At 39.4% G+C, this 23906-nt stretch overlaps 1 protein-coding gene across 1 annotated transcript in view; it reads left to right on the forward strand.

Annotated features, from left to right (window-relative positions):
• Positions 1 to 23906, forward strand: part of MEGF10 (multiple EGF like domains 10) — a 143602-nt gene that overhangs the window by 109042 nt on the left and 10654 nt on the right. Inside the window, exons 14-21 of the mRNA XM_084629272.1 lie at positions 8626 to 8772; positions 12769 to 12903; positions 13334 to 13462; positions 16861 to 16989; positions 18722 to 18850; positions 21385 to 21513; positions 22082 to 22318; positions 23771 to 23898. Coding sequence (XP_084485398.1) covers positions 8626 to 8772; positions 12769 to 12903; positions 13334 to 13462; positions 16861 to 16989; positions 18722 to 18850; positions 21385 to 21513; positions 22082 to 22318; positions 23771 to 23898 — 1163 coding nt within the window. The remainder of the gene's footprint in view (positions 1 to 8625; positions 8773 to 12768; positions 12904 to 13333; positions 13463 to 16860; positions 16990 to 18721; positions 18851 to 21384; positions 21514 to 22081; positions 22319 to 23770; positions 23899 to 23906) is intronic.

Raw genomic sequence — 23906 nt, forward strand, 5'->3', positions numbered from 1 at the left:
GCAGTGTCGATGTCAGGGCTTGGCCTGGGACCCGGGCTCTGGGACCCTTCCCTCTTGCAGGGTTCCAGAGCATGGGCTCCAGCCCAAGCCCAGACATCTATGCTGCGGTTTTATAGCCCAGCAGTCTGAGCCCTGTGAGCCTGAGTGAGGCTACTACGGGTGTTTAATGGAAGTGTAGACATGCCCCTAGTTCCCCTTTTTAAAGACAGGTATTATGTTTTCTCTTCTCCAGTCCTCTGGGACCTCACCCACACTCCATGAGATCTCAAAGATCATTGCTAACAGTTCCTAGATTGATTCAGATAGTTCCTTAAGTACCCTAGGATGAATTTCTTCAGGTCCTACTGACTTGAATACATCTAACTTATCTAAATATTCTTTAACCTGTTCTTTCCCAGTTTTGGCTTGTGTTCCTTTCCCCTTGTTGTTAATATTAAAAAAGAATATTGCTATCAACTTTATTGCCAATATGATCAGTTCTTCGAAAATACTGTGTCTGTGTCTTCCCTTTTAAAAGAAAAGCAGATATTAGGCATTTTCATATGGCAGTTTTGTACATCAGGGGAATATTATGCAATGGATTGATTTTGAGGCATAAAGTATGATCTTAAGAGGGTGCTAAGCAATTGTTAAAGTCGGGAGCAGTTGTAGTATTTATGGGGGAACAGGTACACAGCAAATACATGTAACATTTGGTAGTTAGCACTTTTCCTCAGTTTTCATTATTCCTCCTAAGGGTCATTTGTGTGCCTCGCATCATGGGTAGCATGGTGGGGAAGTAGGGCTACTATGTGTCCTCTTCAGACAGGTGGTTCGGAGAGGGCAGAACAGGGCAGGGTTGGGTGGGGTCCTTGGCTTGACCTCCTCCTCCCAAAACACACTGGGCTGGGGAGCTGCACCAGCATGCTGGGGAATGGTCACTGCACCAGACATCGACCAGGTACAAGTTACTTGTTCTCAGGAGCAGTGAGGAAACTGGCTTCTCCTGAGGCAGTGCAACAATACATTGTCATATACTCTGGTCTTATGGCAAAGTCACAGTTGAGCAGAATGTCAACAAATTAAGATAGTATTTAATTTATTTTTATAAATAAGTTTGCCTTTAATATGAACAATGCCCCCAAAATATTGTTTTGCTTCTAGAAGTCTTTATACTTTTAAGAACAAAATTGTAAACTCACTATTGGATATTACATTGTCATGAGCTACCACAAAGCTCAAGGAGTAATCAGAATCATTTTTTAAAAATCTATTTTATTCCTACGGTATCTTCTGCAGTTACACAGTGAGAGGTTTATGTTAAGAATGTTCATCCTAAAGGAAACCCCACCCTGTTTAGAGAATTCAACTAAGAATGCTCACCGTATAAGAACCCAGCCCTGTTTGGAACTTAAACTAAGAATGTTCACCATATAGAAGCCCCTCCCTGCTTAGAACAGCTAGAATTAATGGAGTGGCTTATTTTCGGGTTCTCACTATTCTGATGCATTCCAGGAGCCGGTTGAATTATTATGGTATAAAAGGGAAGCACCCACACACATTTCAGATGACCTCTGTGCACAGACCCACCCTCTGTACCTTGCCATCTTTCACTCTGATGTTTTTTTTAATGCCTTCATTTGGATGGAGAAGAAGAAATAGGACAGTGGAAAAGAGTAATGTGCTTTAAAATAAGAGAGCCTTAAAACGGAGAGACTTACACACACACACACAAACACCTTATTGTTAAATAGTGACCATTAAATTTGGTACAATGTGTCCATGCACATTAATTTACATATGTATATATTTTTGGCATTTCTAGTTCCCACCTTAAGCACTGGGTACTCTATATCTAATTAAAATAAACAATAAACTACCATTTTAAACCTAATGCACTTGGGTACTATGCGTTGTTCCTCTCAGTAATCATTATCCAGCAACTTCAGTAACATAACAAAGCTATTATCCTTATCCCCTAATTTCACCTCTTCCACAAACAGCCGTAAAAAAAGTGGAGTTTGGAGCAGGCCAGTAAAATTAGCAAATTCAGGCAGTAGCAGGCCAAGTCGATCCATTGAAACAGTGTAAAAAGCACAAGGTTTTATTTCAGACAAGTTAAAATATGCCTTATTTCTTAGTGATAACACATTATTCTTTTGCTGTGTTGCACACTATTTTGTTAGATGTTTGGAGATCCTGAAGTAATACCATGTCACACTGATACTGCACATGCAATTTTAAAAATCAATTTAAGGCTTATATGGCACTGGGGATTATGAAATATGCTATGTATATCAAAACAATAGCACTGGCTTATGGAAAAGACAGATGCAATAATTCCTGTCTATGTTATGCCAGCAACATGTACAGTATTCAACCATATGTTATGCCAGACAGGATGTTGGTGGCTTTTCCCTAATATGGACACCTGCTGATACTAGTCAGATTGTCCGTCACCATATGTGTCTGCTGTAATGAGGAAGTGTTGTGTTTTTACCATGTGATCCTGACATAACTTTGGAAGCCACACTTGTTACTGAATAGAAAAGTGAATTGCCATAATTATCAAAACCTGCCTCACGGATGTAAATAAGCAGGTCCTCTGGGACGCCTGAACTAGAACACACTCTCTCTCTCTCTCTCTCTCTCTTTTAGTCAGTTTGCATTTTTGCATACTGTGGGCTTGTCTCCACTTACCGGTGGGTTGACCCTGTGGCGATTGATCCACCAGGAGTCGATTTAGTGGGTTTACTGAAGACCCACTAAATCGACTGCAGCTCACTCTCCCGTCGACTCCGGTACTCCACCAGAACGACAAGTGTAAGGGGAGTCAACAGGAGAGCATCTCCCATCGACACAGCGTAGCGTGGACCCCATGGGAAGTAGATCTAAGCTATGTTGCTTGAGTTATGCTACTAACGTAACTCAAATTATATAGCTTAGATCAATTTTCCACCCATAGTGTGTGCTATCTTTTGTGTCTTTTTTTCTGTGACTTTCCCTCCCCACATTAACAGCAAAAAATGATCCACTTCAGCGTAGATGAAAAGAGGATCACTGACTCTTTAAAAAGATTACTTGTAAGAAATGGTGTGTATAGCACTAGTACCCTGATGGAATCATAATGCTTAGCTGTGTCTCATAGGCACTATACTGCTGACAGCTGAAGGAGAGTCTTGTTTTGCTCAATTGACTGGTGTCTGTAATTTTGGAGCATAAGGACCTGAGTCCTATCCCCATAATCTCAGTGAGTGCTATAGCGTACTGACAGCCATCACCATAATCGTATATTGCCACACATTTGTGATAATTCTGTACTATGATAAAGAGCACATTTACTTTCCAAAACACATGGTTTGATAAACTCTTTGTTAATAAATAACACTTTGTTTTGGCCCATAATGTTTTACAGTGGGTTCATTGTGCCCCCAGACCTGTTGGGGTTGTGCACTCTGACTCCTTCTATATACAGAGGCAATAGTGCTTTCTTTTTAAGAACAAACTTTCAATAGATTAACATAAGAAAAGGAGACAAGTTATTTTATTTCTTTTTCCTGTGGCTGTTCAGAATGTGGTAACTGAAAAGTAAAGTATCATTGGACACGGTGGCAGTGTGTGGAAACAATAGAGCCTTGAAAAGAAAAGATCACCCACTAAAAAACTGGGAAATCTTAGACGTGACTGGGCTCTTCCTTTAATAAAATAAACAAGATGTGTGCTACCAGCCTCTGTTTCAGCAGGAATTTTGTAGAGAGGTTGTTGGTGGCTTGCTCCCTACAAAAGCGGCTGGAGACTTATTCCTTCCCCATATACAACATGTCATTAAATCAGTATATGTACCTGTGTGCTTATATGTGCCCCTTCTCCTCCCCAACCCCCAATAGAGTGGAACTGCCTCGCTTATACTGAACTTAGATATAATGAAATTCCATTTATAATAAACTTGATGGAAAGTTCAGAATTCTTTCAATGCATTACGTTGTGCAAATCGAAATTCCAAATGGTCTGAACTGATATGAAAAATTCTGTGATCCTGTATTTTCTCCAGTGGGATACACTGAAGTTCTAGCTATTCCCCCAGCTTCCCCTAAATGAAGACCAAGAGCTCCCCCTCTTCTCAGCTGGAGACAATGAAGGCATCCCCAACAACAATATCCCCCTTTGAGACTGTCCACCTCTGCACCCTGTGCTCTTCCCATCAAGCACTCACCTCAACCTGATTCCCTTCTCAGTGTTCACTCACTCATCTAGTAAAGAATTAGGGAAGCTTTCCTTGGTTTTCTCTATTATAGGATGCACCTGCTTTCCCGCTCACAAGTCTGAGCTTTCTTTTGAACTGAAGTATTGTAAGTTTAAGGAAAAGTATTTCTCATGTGAATAAGAACAAGGGGTGAAATCCTGCTCCCCACTGAAATCAATGGAAGGGCAAGATTTTATGGAACATTTTGATGGCCTGATCCTGCTCTCAGATGCAGTGTTCTGTGACAGAATTAACTCCAGTGTATAGGAGTGATAGTTGGTTAAAAACAGGTCTTGATTCTGTTCCTTAAGGATATAATGGGAGACTCCATATGCCACACAGGGTATAAATACACTGGCATAGTAGTGTGGTATTTATCTTATTTTGTGTTGGACTATTTTCCTCAGTCAAACGGAGGATGAGTAAGCTAGAGAGCATGCTCAGTGTCTGGGAACAATAGTTTTGCCTCTGTCACTACAGATCAGAAATAATTATTTATGGAATTTTCCTCTTAAAGGACAAAAATAAATAAGCCATGAGCTTTCAATGTGGGTTGATTTGGATGAATCACTTACTCTGAAAATATTAAAAGTACAGTGTATGGAGTATGTAAACATTCTGCTAGTATGGCTGAAAACACTGATACCCCTGAAGAATTATTTACTTCAGTCATGCAATTCGGATGCTGAGGGAATGCTGATTTAGATGTGAGGCTCTTGGCATAAAGCACTGGGCATTAAATGCATGAGCATTTCTTCAGAGCTGCTTAGCTGAAGTTTATCATCACCATTCAGCTATTGCCTAGCAACTTGTGGAAGCTATCAAAGAGCTCTTTGTCCACAGCCCTGGCAAAAACATTTCTTCACAGATCTCCTTATCAGGATCAAAAGCAACACACAAACTTATCAAAAATACTTTTATTGCATAAGAAAGAAAATTCACATTTTTAAATCAAATTGTTCATCATCAGGTGTATTATTGGCACCCCTGTTAAGGTTATGTCAAAACATCTCTTGCAAACCCCACTAAAATCTTGTTTTCCTCAGTTCATAGCTTTGCTATAAAGCTTAGCTCTCTTTTCTGAAATGTAGTATACAAAATCAGAGCTTGGAGAATTCTTTATCTTTTTTGTTTAATCTTTTTGAAATTTCTACCCTTCTCTCAAAAATAAATTAGTTTTTAATTTAAACAGATGTAAAAATTAAAATTATATTTTCCTGTGAATTTCTTTTTTGTGTTCCTCTAAATAACAACTAATAGATGAGATATTTTAAAATATGTAGATAGAGATACAATATGTCATTAAATCAGTATATGTATCTCTATGCTTATACATGCCTTTACCTCTCAGTACAGTGGAACCTGCCTTCCTTATACTGAACTTAGATATAATGAAATTCCATTTATAACGAAGCGGAAGGAAAGTTCAGAATTGTTTCAATGCATTATATTGTGCAAATTGCAATTCCAAATACATCAGTCACCATTAAAAATGCAACATTTGCCCACAGTTATGGCACAGTAGTATCTGAGATGCCATGTTTTTTCCTTTGCTAAGTAGCCTGAAATAATTCTCTACCTGATCACCTTCACCCATCAGAAAACACATGGGAAGAGGATAAAGAAAAGGAAATCTTTGAGGTTTTCTGCACAGAAGTTTCTCCATGACCACTATAGGGGGACAGGGCTTGTCTTTTTTTCTTTCAGAGTAGCAGCCATGTTAGTCTGTATTCACAAAAAGAAAAGGAGTACTTGTGGCACCTTAAAGACTAGCAAATTTATTTGAGCATAATAAAGCATAATTATTTGAGCTGGCCGCTTCCAGGGTGCAGCACAGTATTGGAGCAGGTAGGTACTAGCCTGCCTTAGCTGGGCAGCACCACCATCGGGACTTTTAATGTCCCGATCAGCAATGCTGACCAGAGCCGCTGGGTCACCTAAGCAAGGTGATCCAGTGCCTTACATGCCATGACCCAGAACTGGGTCACAACCTGAACTTTGAAAAACGCTGTCATAGAGGTTTCTCTGTGGGCAGATCACAGGAGCCGTGTTGTAATAACTCATAACTCATGGACTACATAAGCTCAGAAACACTCTGTGGTAGCTGTTGGTAAATGATGACTTGCTACTAGTGACCACTGTATACTGAAACTCAACTTGCCCTCATTGAAACTCTGTGAAAAAATGTGTTCACTATGACTGTGTGAAGCAGTGTATGATATGAAGGATAATGCACAAACAAAATGAGTTAAGGCAGACAATGTACAATTTAATTCTGAAATTGGTTGTATTTGACAGGTGGTGTTACAAACTCATAAACCCAAGCCAGAGTTTTCAAATTTGGGTACCTAAATAACTCCATATTTAGGCACCTAACTAAGTGGTCTGGTTTTCAGATATGCTAAAATCCCACAGTTCCCATTGATTTCAAATGGGGGTCCTTAACATGTCTCAATATCAGGCCACTTAGGTGCCTAACTATGGTCTTATTTTTCTAATGTTAATTTCTAATGTTAATTTCTAAATTTGAAAATATTGGCCCAAGTTATTGAGAAGCTGGTTGTTTTGTGTCTTAACTGTAGATAAAAGCAGGACAATCAAGATCCCTATGGAGGCAAAAAATCAAATGTGATGGTGGTATTGTTAAGATACAGTAACTCTTTCACCTCATGACAATAAAAATTCTTTTCAGGTCAATATTAATCGAAGGGTTGTTATTATCTTATGGCTGTTAGGTGACCTGTATCTGGATTCTAATAGACAGAAGTTTTCTCTACTGTTGGCACTATTTTGGCCCCCTTTTTGACAGTCTTAACAGAGAGGCCAAAGATTTAAGAATCTGGAGATTCACCTTTCCTCTAACCAGAGCGGTGCTCATTCCTTAATTAGATTCAGGCAGTTTGCAGGGCACTTGTTGCAGGGCTGGGAGGGGGGTGGGGATGGGGGGGTTTACACTGTGCCAGTATGGATGAATAGGGTAATTTATTTTCAAGGATTTTCAGCATTTCACTAACACTAGATATTCACTTTTCAATGTTTTTAGAAGATTTTTCTCAAATATCACATGTGAAACTATTTTTCCTTTTTTGAAAAGTGTGACAGTAAGTGACCAGAACCATATTTTGCTGGAAATACTTCTAAAGCAAGTCGTACTTGTGACTGGATTTAGTCCATTTTTTCTTTAGCCAAATGATTCATTCAATAGAGGCACTACAATAATCGTCAGTTGCTAATGCAAAGTTCTGTAGACACAATAAGGTCTGAGTACCACAGTGGTTGCTTACTGGCATTTAACATGCGGGGGAACTTTTCAGAAATGGGTAGAAAAGAAAGAAAATCAGGAAAGTTAGATTTAGTGTTGCTGGTTTGCAAAGAAAAAAATGTCTATGATTCTAATTACTAGTTCATATTATGATTTGTGCCTGTTTCTGTATTGGGGTTCAAGTCATGGCAATTTCATATTCAGTTTTGTGCCAAAAAGAGACAAAACACTGAATGACGGATGTCCTTAGTACTGTGTTGCAGCTAAGCATTTTGGAATGCTCACATGGTGTGTTTTGAAACCTTTTGTGTGCTCTACATTTTTCCATTTGGTATGAGGCTTAGTGGTAATCAGCTCACCACTAATTAGAAGTCATTCCCTGTCCCGATCACTATTGTTACATGAAATTACCTCAGGCCTTCTGAATTTTTACATTCAGAAGAGGAGTTTCTGAAGTAGCTTGCTTTGTCTTGTATATTTTTCTCACAAAGCAGTGACAATGATCTTCTGCTATCTCGAATGATCATTACAGCGGAACCAAAAGCCATTTATGCCGCATTTGAATTATTTTGCACTTTTCCATTTCATTTCTCTTTGCAGCTGGTACACAGAACATACCCATGGTGAAAATGAGGAGTGCACAAGGCCTGGTTTTATAAAGGTCATGGGAGACACCAAAAACTTTTGTAATACTGGAGGCTTGGCTAATTGGGGGCTTCAGCCCTGTAGAAGTCTTAAGCTTTGCTAAGCTGAAGCTAAGCACCTGAAGAGTTCCTAAATCATTGTGGCTTAACTTCAGTTTTACTGATCTTAAAAGCTCAGAAGGAATGAAGCTTGAAGGTAGGATCTTCTGTTGCTCATATGTTCTGTGGAAGCAGAACTGCAGAGATGCTTTCCTGCTGTAGAGCTTAGGATCAAGTCCTGCACACAAATAATCAAAGTGGGAATATAAAGGGATCCAGTGTTGTGGAGTCCAGGAAAGGCAGAGGGGATGAAAGCCCTGACCCTATTAAAGTCTATGGAAGTTTTGCCCTTGACTTCCATGGGGCCAGGATTTCACCCCCTTGTTTGTTATCTGTGGTCTATAGAATCTGACTACTGGTGTTGCTGGTGACATCTCTGTGTATTTAATGGCTTGCAGGTATACACTGTGACAGTGTGTGCACTGAGGGCCAATGGGGTCCAAACTGTTCATTGTCCTGTTACTGCAAAAATGGAGCTTCGTGCTCTCCAGATGATGGAATCTGTGAATGTGCACCAGGATACAGAGGCACCACTTGTCAAAGAAGTAAGGACAATACTTTAAAATTTTCATCCCTTCTTCCTTTTTAAAATATGTGTATCATATAACACTATGTGGTTTTGGTAATGTTTGATGTAACAGGCCCACATTCTGCATTTTAACTGTGCTAATGTACAGGTGTACCGAAACGTGCTTTACGTACAGTTATCAAATAGTTCCCAAAAGTAATCATCTTCTTTTTGTTACTATAGTTTTATGTTTTTTATTTATTATTTATACACTGCTATTGTAAAGGGTCTTACAATCAAAGTCCAAAATTTTCAAATCCAAGTTCCTAATATCAGGGTCCTAAATCCATATTTAGGCAACTAAATAAAAGAAGCCTGATTTTCAGAAGCGCTGAACATCTGCATTTCCCACTGCGTTCAATGGCAGTTGCTAGTCTAATTATTGCTATTATTTAACTATTATGTTGCAGGAGCAACTAGATACCAGCCAGATCAGGGTCTCATTGTTCTAGGCACTAACACAGTATACAGCATACAAATGGACTATATGTACAGACATATAAATATGAAAGGTTTTGCAATCTAAAAGACTGCATAACAGAGGAGACAAACAAATGGGCTGAGGTGGGGTGGCAAAAAACAGGATCACAAAAATAATAGGGTGTGCACAATTCTTAACCATCCAAGAGTACTAATCACTATTCACCACCTTCGTAGCTTTTTCAGACTTTATTTTTCTGTTTGTACCATAGAAGAGGTGAGGGAGAGAGATCCAGAATAGAGGTAGATTTGTGAGTCATAAGCATAGAGATGGTAGCCTTTTTTCTGAAGGAGATCATACACTGGTAGGGTTTTGAGTGAGAAGAGTAAGGGACAAGGATGGAGACCTGAGAAACCCCATTGAAAGAGGAAAGGAGAAAGGCCCATCCAATGACAATCAAAAGATAAGAGCATAACCAGGAGTAGATGGAGTCACAAAGCCCAGGAATGACAGGATTTCAAGAAGAAAAAGATGATGAATATGGTTGACCCTAATATTAAATGCGTGACATTACTGTGGCATTAGTATTCTCTAAGCATTTCTAGTTAAGTGGTGTAATTGTTCTTTACTATCACTTGCATGGCTCTCAAAGGACTTTTTCAGTAAATTAGTTAACCCAAAAGAAGACTAAGAACCTAGGAACACAAGAAAGGCCATACTGAGTCAGATCAATAGTCCACTGAGCCCACAATCCTGTCTTCTGATAGTGGTCAATTCCAAGTGCTTCAGAGGGAATGAACAGAACAGGCAATCTTTGAATGATCCATCCCGTGTTGTCCACACCCAGCTTCGGGCAGTCTGAGGCCAGGGATACCCACAGCATGGGGTTGCACCCCAACCATCTTGGCTACTAGATATTGATGGGCCTATCCTCCATGAACTTATCTAATTCTTTTTAAACCTTGTTGTAGTCTGGCTTTCACAACATCCCTGGAAATGAGTTTCACAGGTTGACTGTGAGTTGTGTGAAGAAATAGTTCCTTCTGTTTGTTTTAAACCTGCTGCTTATTAATTTCACTGGGTGACCCCTGGTTCTTGTGTTATGTGAAGGAGTAAATAACACTTCCTTATTCACTTTCTCTACTTCATTTATGATTTTATAAACCTCTATCATATCCCCCCTTAATCGTCTCTTTTCCAAGCTGAAAAGTCCCAGTCTTTTTAATCTCTCCTCATATGGAAGCTGTTTCATACCCCTAATCATTTTTGTTGCCCTTTTCTATACTTGTTTGAATTCTAATACACTGGACCCTCGCTAGAAGGCGCATCTATATTGCGCGAATTCACATATAACACGGTCGCAGCCATAGATCCCAAATTTAATTACTCTAATTGCAATTCATTTTAACGCGGTCCCCACGTTAACACGGTGCCACGCATGGATCCCAAATCCTGCATTCTAGTGAGGGTCTGGTGTATATTTTTTTTTGAGATGGGGTGACCAAATCTGCATGCAGTATTCAAGATGTGGGCATACCCTGGATTTATATAGTGGCATTATGAAATTTACTGTCTTATTATCTATCCCTTTCCTAATGGTCCCTAACATTCTGTTAGCGCTTTTTTTTTTTGACTGCTGCTGCACATTGAGTGGATGTTTTCAGAGAACTATCCACAATGACTCCAAGATCTCTCTCTTGTGGTAACAGCTATATCATTTTATATATATATAGTTGGGATTATGTTTTCCAATGTGTATTACTTTGCATTTATCAATATTGAATTGCATCTGCCATTTTGTTGCCTAGTCAACTGGTTTTGTGAGATCCCTTTGTAGCTATTCACAGTCTGCTTTGGGCTTACCTATTTTGAGTAGTTTTGTATTCTCTGCAAATTTTGCCACCTCACTGTTTACCCCTTTTTCCAGCTCAATGAAGAACAGCACTGCTCCCAGTACAAATCCTTGGGGGACACCACTGTTACTTCTCTCCATCCTCAAAACTGACCATTTATTCCTACCCTTTTTCTCCTGTCTTTTTACCAGTTACTGATCCATGAGAGGACTTTCTCTCTTATCCCATTAAATAAATGTAAACCTTCCTAGTGACTTGGAACTATGGGTATAACAAAGTGTAGTGGCTTCCACAGTTTAGCACTCAGATGGCTCTCAGAACCAATGGCTCCTGCACAGTCTAGAGACCAAGGAGACAAAAGGTCATACAAATACAGGGCCTAATGATCAAATGCTTTTTTCTGTAAAAAGTCAAATCTTATGACTGACACAGTGCTTTACTTGAAAATGGTGAAGCACTCCAGAGGGATTTGACCAAGTCAACTGTCTCGAGTGTACATTTAAGAGACTGAATTTTGAACTAAATTAAAATAATGAAAATATACCAGGTTACTCTGGTGAATAGTAATTGCTGCTGTACAACAGACACTAAACTTGAAGTATTACCTAATATATGCTAATTTATCAGGAAATAAGGGATTAGAGAAACAAAGAAAGAAATTCCATGCAACAGGCCTTTTTTCTTTCAGTCTCTTTATGTGGTTAGTGATGCAGCTCTGCTGAAGAAGGGACTAGTACCATTGGCCTCCAAATGAACTGGAGGCCTCAGTGTTTCTGGTCTGAGGTGGTGTGTAGCTCTCTGCACTGTTAGTGAATGGCTAATCTAAAGAATCGATGGAAAACACGGTGCACCTGGGCCTTTCTGCCAATACACCAGTGGGCTGAAGTAATTTAGATTTGTCCAACAAGTGAGAAAAAAAATGAGACGTCAATAATAGCAAAGCCTTATTGAAAGTCTTTCCTTTTAAGGATACAACTCTCTTACTCCATTGTCCTGGATTGTGTTTTAATGTTTTTTCCAACTACTTATCCTTTAATTTTCAAATCTACATATTTTTTATACATAATTCATGAAAGTTATTCCTCTCATCCTCTGCTTAAAGGGAAATAGGTTTGATCTGAGTCATATTCTTGTTTGTATTTGTTTGGCTGGTGCAAAATATAGCCTGACTACATGGCTAGGCCAAATTCTGCCACTGAATTACAACTTGTGCAGCCCCACTGACATGAATGGGATTGCTCGGGGTGTGAGTCAGGCCAGAATTTGAGTCACTGTCATTATAGGCTTTAACACATTCAGTGCTGTTCTTCAGTGCCACTACAGTATGGTAGTCCATTGTGACAACATCCTTTCAAGTGCCTGAATGTCACCAGTTACTAACCAGACTGTAGTAAGCTCCTCAGGGTAGGGACTTTTATCTTCTTAGATATCTTCAAGGATTAAGCACTAATTGGAACTAGATAAAAAACAATAACCACTAGTTCAACAAGTATGCACCTAGTAAATGGAGGTTTCAGAGTAACAGCCGTGTTAGTCTGTATTTGCAAAAAGAAAAGGAGTAAATGGAGCAGTACTGGAAGTGACAGGAAGGCAGCTCTGAACTGGTTAACTGTTAACCCATTTAGTGGTTGAAGAGGAATAGAACATGGTGGGGTAGAAAATGCAAGAGGAAATGACAGTATATTCTTTCTGATTTCAGTTTGCTCTCCTGGGTTTTATGGACATCGTTGTAGTCAGGCATGCCCCCAGTGTGTGCACAGCAGTGGTCCCTGCCATCATGTAACTGGACTTTGCGACTGCTTACCTGGTTTCACAGGAGCCCTCTGTAATGAAGGTAAATGCTGTAATAAAGACCCTTGCAATGGATACAGTGACCAAGTGTGGCAATTTTTTTCATTCCGTGCATTCTAGACTTATCAGATCACATTATTCCAAAGTGGTTTCTGGTTTTGTACGTGCAGTTTGTAAATGTAGAAACTGAAGGCAGGTTGAAGTTGGTTGAAAAGATAGCCCCTAACATATGAAAAATACCTTTCTTCTAATTATGGAGACATCATGCTCATTATCAAAAGGACCCTCTAGGTAAAGGAAATAGCTGGTCAATAAATAATATAAATGTGCTTGACTGAATTTATAGCAGCATTTATTTTGGCATCATCCTAAATAGGAATTTTCTTGATCCAAGACATCAGATTTCAGTTAGAAGTATTAGGGAAACAATACAAATATAAATTACGGAAAAATTCACTAAAATGTTTTAACAGTGTGTCCTAGTGGGAGATTTGGCAAGAATTGTGCTGGAATTTGCACATGCACCAACAATGGAACATGCAATCCTATTGACAGATCTTGTCAATGTTACCCTGGGTGGATTGGCAGTGACTGCTCTCAGCGTAAGTACCAGTTTTTTTCTTTCTTGAGATATCTTGTTAAAACGAGTAGACTAAGTTCAGTTCCTTTTAATTTTCTTGTTGTTGTTGAGGAAATGCTTTGTAACTGACTGATAAATGACGAGGACTTGTATTGGCACCTAGAATTTGTTTGGTTTGTTATAAGAAAAAGAGATGGACAAGATTAAATAAATAAAATAAATATATACAGACTCCTATGTAATATGGTTAAGAGATATTTACCTACTTTACATTTTAAATCCCATATAAAAAATCCATTTGAACATTTTCATAGTAGTTTCATTATCATAACATTCAAACTTCATGATTAAACAGTCATGCACCTTCCTTCTCTGTCTAGCTACGTCCATTGCCCCCATCACTCTAGTATTGTGAACACCCCATAAACATTAACAAATGTATCCTCAGGACACACTTTTAAATTATGGGAGTATTATTGTCATTATTATCATCCCTATTTTACAGCTGGGGAACTGAGACATATAAATGGTAGGTGATTTTCTCATGATCACACAGGAAGACTGTGGCAGGGCTGAAAACACAACTCAGATCTCCTGTGTTCAGTGCCTTTACCCGCAAGACCATCCTTCCTCTTCTTAAACATTCTGAATTTTCAAAGCATTTTCTTGGTTTGATTTTTGCAGTCTGGCTTCTTATTTAGCATCATTTTTACAGATTTCTCTCTGTTCCTTATTGATGTAGCTTTTATTGATGCATATTTTTTCCAATGGCAGTCTATTCCTTGTTGTTCAGTCTGTAGATTAGTCTGATCATGTACCAATGAAGTCAATGAGAAATGTTATCAACATTTTACTTTTCTTATGATTTGTACAATCTGTTATTATATTAAATATGGGCTTCCTACTGACACCGATGCTGGGTCTTTCTGAATCAGTAATCACTGGCATTAGATTTCTGACACATGCATTTTCATAGGTAGCAAGGCCTAGTACAAAAGCAACTTGATGGCCCAATCCTGTAGCCTGTACATACATAGCTTCACCGGGACAGTCTCAGACACAGAGATGTCAGAATTCAGAAATGTTTGCTGCAGGTGTGGGAAAGCTGTTCAGTTTCCAAGGAGATGCATCTCCTAATAACCTCAATTTACATTACGTACGGCTTGACTAGCACAGGTTAACTGGCTGTGTCCCAGTGCAATGCAAAGTCTCATCGATTTGGGAAAAAAACATTAATTGGCTAAATTCTCAGAGGCACTGAACACCCACAACTCCCACTGCTGTTATTACTGGTCAAAATAAAACTTAGGACCTAATGAAGTCAATGGCAAAATTCTTCATTGGATGCAGACTCTTATTCTGTTCTTTTCAACTCCTTACCTCCTTTTTGGGGTATGAGTGTTTGAGAGGAGGCTGTACTTACAGAAGCAATGCAAGAAAATGATGCCAACAGCATGAATGGGGGCATCTATTAAGGCTGTGCTTGTGACCACAAGAGAGGAAGTTTATTTGGTTTGTGCAAAGGCCATCAGTTCTCATGGAAAATAATGGTTCCATTAATTTCTATCTGAACTGGTGGCTTTTATGAAGCCCCTTAGCCTTTTTCTACACGTGACCTGCCATTCCTTTTTGGCTGACCACTAACTTCATGCAGAAATTTTTAAAAATCATCATTATTGTTCACAGCTAAAATGGAAACCTCAGAAAAAGAATGGATTGAGATTTAAGGAAGAAGATACTTCTTGCAAATGTTTTTTTATTTCCTTAATAAAATGAAATTTGGATTGTGGCAATAGTTCCCAAAAATACACGTTATACATATATAAAGGGGAAAACACTATCTTACCCTTAACATAGTCAAAATCAGGGGTCAAGCCCCACTGCCTAATTTGTTTCTTCTCTCCTGTAAAATATTAATTTTTGTTTCCACAAGACTGTATTTAAATTCAGAAATGTAACTTAAAGCTAATGATTTCACAGTGAAAAATGACAAAACTCTTTACTTACGCTAAAAATAGAAATTTGGAAGAGTAATTAATCAAAAAATAAGAGGTAATTTTTATAGCACTCACTACTCTCAATGGGATCTGATTTATTCATATATACTTTTAACTTTTCTTTTCTATAGTGCTGTTTACATATCATATTTAGCATTTGGGGAGACATTTTACCATTCTTTCTATTATTACCATTCAGTACCAAATTCATTCAATGTACTATTTTCAAAGCAGTCTCTAAACCTGCATCAATAATATTTGCAACTGTGGTTGTGTGTGCAAAAACCTTCACTTTATTGTTTATAATTAGGGCCCTACGAATTCACGGTCATGAAAAATGCGTCACGGACTGTAAAACCTGGTCTCCCCCCGTGAAATCTGGTGTTTTGTGTACTTTTACCCTATATTAAACAGATTCCACGGGGGGAGACCAGCATTTCTAAAACTTGGGGTCCTGACCCAAAAGGGAGTTGAAGGGGGGTTGCAAGGTTATTTTAGGGGGATTGTGGTATTTCCACCCTTACTTCTGTGCTGCCTTCAGAGCTGGGCGGCTGGAGAGCGGCGGCTGCTGCCCAGGCACCCAGCTCTGAAGACAGCGCCACCGCCAGCAGCAGCGCAGAAGTAAGGGCAGCAGTACCACGACCCCCCCATACAATAACCTTGCGACCTTTTGAGGTCAGGACCCCTACAATTACAATACCAGGAAATTTCAGATTTAAGTTGCTGAAATCATGAAATTTATGATTTTTAAAATCCTGTGACCACAAAATTGACCAAAATGGACCATGAATTTGGTAGGGCCCTATTTATAATGATTTGTTTGTTGGAAGGATTATATTGATTCATGGTCTGATGGGGACCAGTGAGGAATTCAGAGGCCTCAAATCAAGAAACTAAAGCTAAGCCATGGAATCTCTGATTCATCCTGCTTCAGCCATAAAATTACATTTTGGGAGAGGAATGCAGGGATTTAATTGATAACTGGGCCAGGGTGCAAATATTGTTCCTCTCTCCCTGTTTATTCTCCTCCTGTGCTAGGATTAGAATGCCCAACCTCTCCATCTAGTTCAGTGGAATTCAGGAGGGGTGAAAATGTTCAGTCACTGGAAAACAGTGAAGAATCAATCAAAAAACCTGATTTATATGACTCCCTCTTTTGAACTATGAGAAACCAGTGATACTGGCCACATAGTACTGTACTGAGATCAGGATCTCACACATTGATTCCTGTTTCCTGTTTGTGTTTTTCATTTGTTCTTATCTAGGGTAAAACACTAGTTAGTTTCAAGAAAAAACTAGGAAACGATTTGGTTGAAATTGGTCGGACTGAAGACGGTAGAAAAGAACAATTTAAACATTTGTATGTAGTGCTGCTTTGTGTCTTTACCAGATGAAATTAATTAATTGATTTGGGATATTTTAGCTTGCCCACCTGCCCATTGGGGTCCAAACTGTATTCACACCTGCAATTGCCATAATGGAGCTTACTGCAGTGCCTATGATGGGGAGTGCAAATGTACTCCAGGATGGACTGGCCTTTATTGTACCCAGAGTAAGTGACTCTTATGATCTACTTACCTTGTTGTGTGACTACCAATTAATAACAATATTTTCCTCCATTTCTTTTAATACTCCCTCTTTGTTCACTTATTTTCCAACACTGTTATGCCATTCTAATCCAGAGGATGTGTCTCATGTCACCTCAGCTGGTACAAGTGATGAAAATAGTAGCCACCTATATTAGTCGGGACTGCTGCTGCATCTGAGGGGGAATTCACCCCTGGAGGAGGATAGGCTATCTTCACACCACTGCCTTCCCTTTGGGTTTCCTCCAGAGGAAGGCAATATTCAGTTACAACCAGGAGTCCACAGGAGTCTCAGCAGCAGAAGCTGGCATTTGCCTGTGCTGAATGAATGAATGAATGCTTTCCCAGGTGCCCAGACATGGTCTCCCAACCTGGCCAGAGCTATACACTTCTGGGCAGCACTTGCTAGGTGTGCGTCCCTGACAAAAAGACAGTTTGCAGTTACTTTGTACCCCTTCCCCACTCAGAACCTCCTCTGGGAAGAATATTGCCACTGGGCACTCTGCACCCAAGATTACATCAGCATTACCCAGGGCTGAATCAAGTCCTATGAAGTGAATAGCTTCAAGTTTGCTAATGGCAATGATTCATAGAGACACATTCGTCTCCTCAGCAGCATTGTAAAGTGATTTTAATACAGGTCTCCTATCTCTCTGGTCATTAGATTACAGGGAACAAGCTTTACCAACACATAATTTAGGTACTTGCATGACTATTTATATTATCTGGAACCAGAACCGGAACTTCATCAGTTCACTATTCTATACTCCACTCTGGAATTGTTTTTGAGTGACTAATACATTTAATACCTGAGATCTCTCTCCAAGAACTTGACATTAATGAATTAGATATTGGAAGTGTTGTGACTGGAAATCTGCATATGAGTTCTGAGCAATAGTTCACACAAAGTCTGAGATAATTTTTTTGTTGATTGAAGGAATGTTGTCTCATTTTCCTCATTACAGGTATCATATGATTACATTTATAGCTATTATTTGGCTTATGCTCAAGTCAGGTATACTCATCATATTCGATCTCAGAAAAGTACCACTGAAATCTGCTTTGCATGCAGTGCTTTTTAAAGTCACAACACTCCTTTCTCAATAGCACAATGGCAGAGCGGCAGGAGATAACACATATTATGGGGCCATATGGATAAAGCTGTGGAAGACATTCACTGAATTGGTTCAGCTGTCAGCTATCATGGTTCTTTTGCTTCCTGCTGGTGAATAATGATCTGTTTGCAGTGATATGTCTTCTTCATAGTGACATGGCACCTTTGTGAGGAGCTGAGATACAATATTTTTACTCGTTAATGTTTCAACATCAACTGTGCAGCAAATATGTCCAAAGATTCATTCATCATTCAACAGTTTTCCTGGGCTCTTGCATGAAGTCCCCCCTCCCTCCTCCTTCAAATGTCTCCTTAAAACGTCTTCCAGCAATCTTTCCTGCCTACCTTCTTCTCATCATCAGCAATCCCCGCATCCTCCCTTACTTGTTACTTTGTCTTGTCTGTTTGTCTCATTTAGACAGTAAACTTTTCAGAGCAGAGAAGCTCTTCGTCTATTATGTTTATAAAGTCCTGTATAAATTAATGGCACTATAGAAATGATTTTTAATAAGTAATAATAATACTTTTATATTCCTCATTGAAGATTCTCTTCTCTTCCCCCCGTCCTCCCCTTTGCACTGCAGGGTGTCCCTTGGGATTTTATGGGAAAGACTGTGCATTAATATGCCAGTGTCAGAATGGAGCTGATTGTGACCACATATTGGGGCAGTGTACCTGCCGCACAGGATTCATGGGAAAACACTGTGAACAGAGTGAGTAGGAAGCAGAAATTATTCATGCATGGTAGGAACAAATGCAAAACTCCCTAAACCGAATACTGTGATTGTGAGTCCTTACTCAGACAAAACAATACTGACTTCAAACGGAGTTTTGCCTGAGTAGTGACCACAGGGTTTGGACCTAACTCTATCCTGTGTGATGTTAAGGTTGTTTCTCCATCTTTTGAAAGCCTGAGAGATTAGTAAGTAAGACTTATAGTCTTTCTTTAAATCTTTTTGATTGTTTATTTACATTTATATCTATGTTTAAAAAGCTGCTGTCCTGGGCTACCTATAGTTAACTGCCTTTGACATAATATTAGAAAAATGTACATAACAGTACAAAAATAACAAATTAATCCAAATAACTATTACCATCATAACACCCTGATGAAAACTAATAGCTGGAAGACTGAGAGCCAAATTCATCCCTGGAATAGCTCTATGTAAGTCAAAAGAGTTACCAAAGGGAAGCATATAAGGCACATTATATTTGCTATACATAGGGCCTGATTCTCCTTTCACACATATTAGTTCTATCCCGGTTTAACTTCATTGGTTTCAGTGAAGTTACATGAGAGAGAAGGACGAGGCCCAAAGGCTCACAATTGTGCTGGCCTAGTTTTTGTCAGGAGAGTGGTGGTTCTATGCCTAATACATCATACTACCCCAGAAATTGGCTTCTGTTCAGAAGATCAACACAAGGCCTTGTTCTAAGTGTTTAATTAGGACTTGAGCGGTACATAAGCCTTTGGTAGGCCCTCTGCACAGGGCTCAATTTCATCTGTGTAGGCTTTCCATTAGGTATAACAGATGTTGGTTTTGTAAAATTAACTAACATTTTTTGTAGAGCTAGTCAAAAAATGTTTGACAGAACAGTTTTCTCTCAGAAAATGCAGTTTTATCGAAATCTTAATGTTTTGCGGGAATGTTTTGATTTTGATGGAATTTTCAACAGCAAAATCTCAAACCAAACCATTCTGACTTTCTTGTTTCATTTTGACCATGTCAAACATTTCATTTTGATAAGCTGAAAATGTTTTGTTTTGACTTTAGCATATTGATTCATTTTGTTTTGAGTTTTATATTAAATTAAAACATTGATTTTTAATATAGCATATTTGTACAAATTATATTTAATATTTTATATTATAAAATGTTGACATTATTGAAACAAAATGTTTTGATGTTAATGCATAGAATTGTTTCCGAATATCAGTCCTATGGAAAATTTCAAAATTTTGGCTTTTTGTTTTGATTTGGAACAAAACCAAATATTTAAATGTTGGAATTTTCCATGTCATAGATATTCCCTTTTCTGATCAGCTCTAATTTGGGGGGAAATAAAACATGGACTTAAATTGCAATAAATAAATAAATAAAAATTAAGAAAGCAAACTAGTTTTCCATCCTCCCCTTCCCAAAAAGTCTGAGAACTTCACAAAATTTAAGCTCCACTGTGTCCACAAGTAAGTCTGCAGTGCTTTGGCACTATGTGGGTACATTAATGGGATACCACATACCCTTCGGAAAATATTTATTTCACCACTTGAAAATTAAGTTGCAACAATGGCCAGTTCCTTTTTATTATTTAGCCTACAGCCAAGAAGCTGTAACTGGTCTTTTCATATATCCACCTTTGCAACTGTCGTGCATGTCTTTGCCACCCACATCAGGATTGTGCAACTGTAATGTTCTTCACATTGGTGGGCAGCGATCAATCCAGCAGGGGGCAATTTATCGTGTCTAGTATAGACACGATAAATTGACCACTGAGCGCTCTCCCATCGACTCCGATACTCCACCAGAACAAGGAGCGCAAGCGGAGTCGACGGGAGAGTGTCAGCTGTTGACTTACCGCAGTGAAGACACCACGGTGAGTAGGTCTAAGCACGCTATTCACGTAGCTGAAGTTGTGTATCTTAGATCGACCCCGCGTGGTAGTGTAGACAAGCCCTCAGATTCCCAAGCAGAGAGAGGCCGCTCCCTGAAGCCTAGACATGTGTCAATCTCTGAGAAAGGGGTGGGACTTATTACCCACCCCTTGGTTTAGCATTTCCCAGGCTTTGTGAATCACAGTAATTTTCTAAGTCCCTAAAAGTTAGGCATAGCAATGCTTAGGATCACCATGCCTAAGTTCCTTTGTATATCTAGCCCACAGTGCCTTATTCTCTACTGCCTTTTAAACCTGTGCCATTATGATTAGGAGACAATTTACATTCATTTTGCATAGATGTAAACAAGGAGCTGGGCAGTGGAGAATCAGGCCCGGGTATTCACGTGTGAACGTAATATTTTGCTTGTTTTCCCAGTTAGGGAAGCTATTTTTTTCCTCCTAGAGCTCCAACATCAATAACACATTGCCACCTGCTGGTCACTTATAAAAATGTACTTGCTTTACAATGGCAAATCTTTAGGGTGCTTAATACTGTGTATCTGTACACTCAGTAGCATTTACTACACACAGAGTTCATATTCATAGGTTCAAATATAAAGATGTGCATTTGATTTTTTATTATTTTGCACAGAGTGTCCCCCAGGTACATACGGTTATGGCTGCCGGCAAATATGTGACTGTCTGAACAACTCAACTTGTGACCACGTCACAGGAACTTGTTATTGCAGCCCTGGCTGGAAAGGAGCAAGGTGTGATCAAGGTAGTGACATAGAATAAAATGATTGTGAAAGTACTGTAAAATATTGATGGATTAAATTCTCTTAGATATCATATGTACATAAGTAATGAATTCCCTCTGGGATGTGTATTTAAATGACTTGCTTGTTTATTAATAATATTTATACTTATGAGTCTTAATCATCAGATGACTTATTGATAGTTTACTGGAGGAAGGAAGGACCGTGAGCTAGGACAGTATCCTTGGTTTTAACACAGCACTTGACGATATCTTTTGAAGAGTTGTACAGAGATAATGCCATACAAAGCTGCCGTTGGGTCAAGTACTTTGTACACTGTGTATTTCTTGGCCAGAGGGCAGAGTGCTATTTTTTCAGCCACATGAAATAGACATATAAAAGTAGAGTATTGGCCAGGTAAGGCTTGGGCTGTCACTCCTAAGGCTTTCGGCATAACTCTAGCTATATTTAAAATATTTAGACATGAACACAGTAAGAGAGTTTTAACAATAGAAGTCAGATCTCTACTCTTCATTTTAGAATTCTTGTATGAATTTATGCCATGTGTTTTCATTTCTGTTTGTTTTCCAGCTGGTGTGATCATAGTAGGAAACTTGAACAGTTTAAGCCGTACCAGTACTGCTATCCCTGCTGATTCCTACCAGATTGGGGCTATCGCAGGAATCATTATTCTTGTCCTGGTTGTCCTCTTCTTGCTAGCACTATTCATTATTTATAGACACAAGCAGAAGGGGAAAGAAACACATATGCCAGCAGTTACCTATACACCCGCTATGAGGGTCATCAATGCAGATTACACCATTTCAGGTAGGAGTAGAGCTGTGTGAGGCACATGACTAAGTAAATCCCAGTTGGGGAAACAAAATTGCAAGTTTTGTTCCTCACTTAACTTTCACAACTATTCGTCCTCTCTTAATCAAGCTCATATACTGGCTACATAAATGCCCCCACAGGCTTGAGGAGGTGCAGATGGCACCTTTCTGCATCAGTAACTGCTACTATGAGCAGGGAAGTTTATGCTTTCAGGGAGGGTAATTTGGGTTTCTAGTGCCACCCTTCCTTGGGCGTTCCACCAGTGGGAGCAGTTTTAATCTCCCTGGGGATGAAGCTTCAAAGATGTCCCATATCAAAGAGGGAGATTCTCAAGGATCCACTGAATTTGTATATCCCCAGTTGCTGTAGGCTGTCCCTCCTGTCTAGTCAGCAGCTCAGCTTTTCAGGACACACTGGACAGCAACAGCCCCCCCCCCCCGCCCCAGCAGCCCCTTTCAGCTGTCAGTAGCACATAGTCATAGTTCTGAGTGAATCTTTCCAAGTGTCTATAGCTGTGAACTGTTGTGTGTGGTGCAATATAGCCTTTTTAATCTACGCATTTAATATATAAAGCCCATCTATGCTAGTAGAAATGTGTATTGTTGAACAAAGGAAAATGCTGACCACATACCATGCAGTACAACTTTATTCTCTAGCATCTTTCATGCAAATTGTATCTCAAAACATGTTTCAGAGTTAAGTAATACAGTGCCGGGGTTAATTTTTCTGTTCCTCTGCTAACTACACCGGACCCTCGCTAGAACGCGGGGTTTGGGATCCATGCACAGTATCGTGTTAACGTGGGGACCGTATTGCCATGGATCCCAATTTATATATTTAAATTTGGGATCCATCGCCGCGACCACGCTATATGCCAATCCGCGCTGTAGCAACACGCACTCTAGCGAGGGTCCGCTGTATATTTAAGGGGTTTAAGAAAGGGTGAAAGGATATGGTTTCCACTGAGATTTGAAGTGAAATAGAGTAGTATGAGACAAGTAAAGGGAGTGGGGAGAAGAGAGGAGGCAGGAGTCATGGGTTAGGCTGGAGCAAGGCCATGAAGGGTTTTAAAACAAGGAGGGCAGTTTTTAGTTAGACCCTGAAATCAACATGGAGTTGTTTTAGAGTTGGGTTGATATTGTCACATTTTTTTGTATTCGCAAAACTTCAGGAGTTAGAGAAGCTGGGGCTTTGGGAGGCCAGGAGTTGCAGTAGTTAGAGCAGATGAAGGTATGTGTGAAAAATGCAGCCAAGGGGCAGTCACAGTAGTAACAACACACACAATGTTGTGGAGCTGGTGGCTGGCAATTTTGCAAACTGGTTAATGCCAAGGTTGCAGACAATGGAGGGAAAAAAGAGTGAAGGGACTGAGTATCAGGGAAGTATCTTCAAAAGGCGACAGCACGTTCCTTTAAATTGTTCATTTTCTTCTCCCTTTCTTTTCAGAAACCATTCCTCATACTAATGGTGGGAATGCTAATAGCCACTACTTCTCCAACCCTAGCTATCACACCCTAACACAGTGTGCAACCCCACCTCATGTCAACAACATGGACAGGATGACCCTTGCTAAGGTAAAACA

The sequence above is a fragment of the Lepidochelys olivacea genome, assembly GCF_965140295.1.
Source record: "Lepidochelys olivacea isolate rLepOli2 genome assembly, chromosome: 5".
NCBI classification, from domain to species: domain Eukaryota; kingdom Metazoa; phylum Chordata; order Testudines; family Cheloniidae; genus Lepidochelys; species Lepidochelys olivacea.